The sequence below is a fragment of the Larimichthys crocea genome, chromosome XIII (genome assembly GCF_000972845.2).
Source record: "Larimichthys crocea isolate SSNF chromosome XIII, L_crocea_2.0, whole genome shotgun sequence".
Classification (NCBI taxonomy): Eukaryota; Metazoa; Chordata; class Actinopteri; family Sciaenidae; genus Larimichthys; species Larimichthys crocea.
In genome coordinates this window covers 15,134,081-15,137,463 of record NC_040023.1, presented here as the reverse complement: position 1 = coordinate 15,137,463, position 3,383 = coordinate 15,134,081, and the positions used below count along the sequence as shown (strand labels likewise).

General features: G+C 39.0%; 1 protein-coding gene across 5 annotated transcripts in view; it reads left to right on the top strand.

Moving 5' to 3' along the window:
• Positions 1 to 3,383, top strand: part of ttyh1 (tweety family member 1) — a 22,958-nt gene that overhangs the window by 13,108 nt on the left and 6,467 nt on the right. For all 5 annotated transcript variants that reach the window (XM_027287032.1, XM_019253457.2, XM_027287031.1 and 2 more), the window contains 2 exons: positions 2,353 to 2,448; positions 2,573 to 2,645. In XM_027287032.1, the coding sequence (XP_027142833.1) occupies positions 2,353 to 2,448; positions 2,573 to 2,645 (169 nt within the window). The remainder of the gene's footprint in view (positions 1 to 2,352; positions 2,449 to 2,572; positions 2,646 to 3,383) is intronic.

Genomic DNA, 3,383 nt, shown 5'->3' with positions numbered 1-3,383 from the left:
GTAAGATTTTTGGGGGGGTTTAAATGGAGCAGATCTTGTGTTTTGGTAATCTCATGAGTCCAGCTGCCTTGCAAGGTTCACTTTTATTTATGTGCCAGTGAAAATCAGTTTTGAGTTGCTACATTTTATTTTATTTATAGCCATTTTTTATGTTACAGAACAGTGAACATTTAACAACAAATCAACCCTACCCACCCCCAAAGAAAAGAAAGTAAAAATAAATAAATTAATAAAAAAAAAAGAATAAAAAGTAGAAAAAAAATGTATATGTAGATGCACACTCACATATATAGATGTACTTATACCCTGAAAGGGAAACAAACTAACAAACAAATACATTTGCATATTGCTACGTATGCACACTCATAAACATGAGGATGATCCACATATACTATAAACTGAATACATAGCACATGCAGACTCTCATGAAATATAATCTTGTATAAAAGACATGATGGGGGACATCTTTAATTGAGCTGCTACATTAAAAAAAAGAAAGTTCTGTCTACTGCCACAAGATAGCCAGCAAGATAAAATATAACATCTGACAGTTTTCCTTAGAAATAGATAATTGTGCAAAAAGTAATGATTCTTCTAAATCATGCTTTAGTAGTTTCCAGAAAATAAATGGCGTAACTCCAGGCCAATCTGCTAATAAAACAACCTGATACCTCAGTAAAGTTATGTAGAAAATGATTCATAAGTCTTGCATCTGTATAACTACCTGTTATCCAAGTGTAACTGCTTTACACCAGGGGCGTCAATTCAAATGAATTCAGTTTTATCAGTCCAGTTTCAGTTATCTTATGATAATTCGTGTGTAGAGTGGGTTCCCGTCTGCCACAATCACCTGAGTTCAAGAGAAATTCATTCATTTACAAAACATGATAAACAGCCTTAAGAAATGTAATTCGTCAACCGTATGTCTCAGTTTTTTCACATTCAGTCAGTCTACACTAGCATTACATACACATTACAACTTAAAGACAAAATGTCACGTGTATTTTGAAACAGAATAATATTTTTACATTTAGTACAACTATTAATAAAAAAACTGCAATCTGCGATTTCACAGTGGGTCGGATTGGACCATTAGGTGGGCCAGTTCTTGCCCCCGTATGTTTGACATCCCTGCTCTACACAGTTTATCAACACTGCCATACCCCTGCTCTTAGTGCTCCATCCTGACCAGCCGCTCATAAATGTTGCATGTTTATTAAGATGGTTTGCCATGATGAACACACTTAAACACTTATGAAAGTTCATACCTACTGTATATCCCAGTACGGATAAATAATGCCCGTTGTAATAACAATATGAAAGTATTGCTTCCCGTAAACAAACCACACACAGCAAACCCGATCGCCTACAATAGAGTCTTGTGTCTGCCTTATCATAAATAGTAAATAAATCTTAAGATACTCAAGCTGACCACAGACACGCTCTGAATGAATGTCTTGTTTTTTTCTGGTTAATAGAGACATCCCGCATCAGACGTCTTATCACACCTCAGCAGTTTTAATTCTGGGAAAAGTGAAGGTGGAAAAACGAGTTTTAATCCAGGATCAGATGAAACTGACACATCACCAAAAACATAATGACTAAGATCTAAAAAAAAAAGGTGATTAAAGAGACAACAAAGATTTATATTTTGCTCTCCAGACATCTAAAGCCCTTTAAAACAAACATCCTGAGAAGAACAAACTGCTCTTTGGCTGAACTGCTCACAACTCACGTCCACACCAAAGTAACATTGTTTCATTTTAAGGGGACACAAGCCAAAAAAAGTTTGGCAACCATTTTTGTTAGAGACACTGATGAGATGATTAACAATAGATGAGTCACTTTGGACAACTTCATACTTAATTTCTTACTGAAGACGAAATCAAAAACTTAATTTGCTGTTTTCCCAAATTGCATCAACACTAGTTAACACAGGATACAGATTCAGTCTGACCAGAAAAAATCTGAAATCTGTCTTCCCTTAAACTATTTATGAGGCAAAAACCACTTGAGGGCAGCTGTCGCTCTGCTAAATAGAAAGGCAAAAGAAGAGGTCATGGTTCAATTTAATCATCCATAAAAACATCGAAATTAAAATACACCCGACCAACTCGAAGCCCATAAAAAAATAGAGAAAAACAACATGAAATAATAGTTATAATGACTCAGTTCATCTTTTTTGTGCAGAAGAGAAAACATTGTAACCATTTAAATCTTAATTTGATGGAAGAAAAAGTGTAGAAGAAAGAGCTCAAGTTTAGATTTGTTTAGTCAAACTGCTTGCTGCAATTTCAAAAAATAACCTCACACACTCAAAATGTGGTGTTTGTGGGTTTTTCTTTGTTACAGGTGGCTGTCATATGTTCTGCTGCTGCTGCTTGACCTCATAGTGTGTCTGTTCATCCTGCTGGGACTGGCTAAGCAAGCCCGCTGGCTGCTCATCCTGTGAGTACACACACAGACACAGACATGGACGCACACTCTTGTATCTTTAGACATAAACCATACAATGCTGGATTGATGGTCAGTGTGTCCTCTTGGCTGAAGAGTTTGTGCTATTTCCCCACAGGATGACTGTGCTGGCCTGGCTGGCTCTCTTCCTAAGTTGGGGCTCCCTGGGCTTGGAGACAGCCACTGTAGTGGTGAGTAGGAAAAAAAACAAAAAAAAAAACAGAGTTGGAGGGACGAAGCACCAGAGGAATAGGAAGTGAATGGGACTGTCATGAGAGGGATTGGCTTGCTACAGCTGAGGAAAGAGAGCTATAGGAGGCCGACCCCTCATGGCAGGCCAAAGCCGTGTTTGTGTGTGTGATTTCTGTGCCCATTGTGCTAAACCGTGAAAAGACCTGCCTCCTAGGGAACGCTGCAGTCATGGCAGGAGACCAAAAAGGCAGAAAAATGGGGCAGAGATTAAAGATTCAGTGCGCGTGTGTGCACAAGCGCATTTGTGAACAAAGTGTGTTTTGCGCATTAAAGTGCGCGTTTTCCATGTAAGTGTGTGTGTGTGTGTGTGTGTGTGTGTGTGGGCGTTTGGCTTCGAGAAGTAAAGATAGGAGATGAAGAGAAGTGCTTTCAAAGAGAGTGAGGAGGTGAGAGGAGGAGTGGGAGAGTGCATCTTAAGATCAGTTTAAGAGAGAGGGAGCTGAAGTGATCTGTTGCTGTACTTGTGGTTTTAGTCTGCGGAGGATGTGTGTGCCTGTGCAAGTTCACTAACATGCTGCATGACAACACCACCAGTGTGCTGTGGTCTTACAGGCGTAAATCCATCCCCCTTTTGGACGCAGTGACATTTATGAACACTAAAGCAAAGACAACTTTTAAATGTCTCACACAGAACCGTCCTTTCTCAGTCTGCTCTGTGAAGTTTGGTCGTAGCCTGA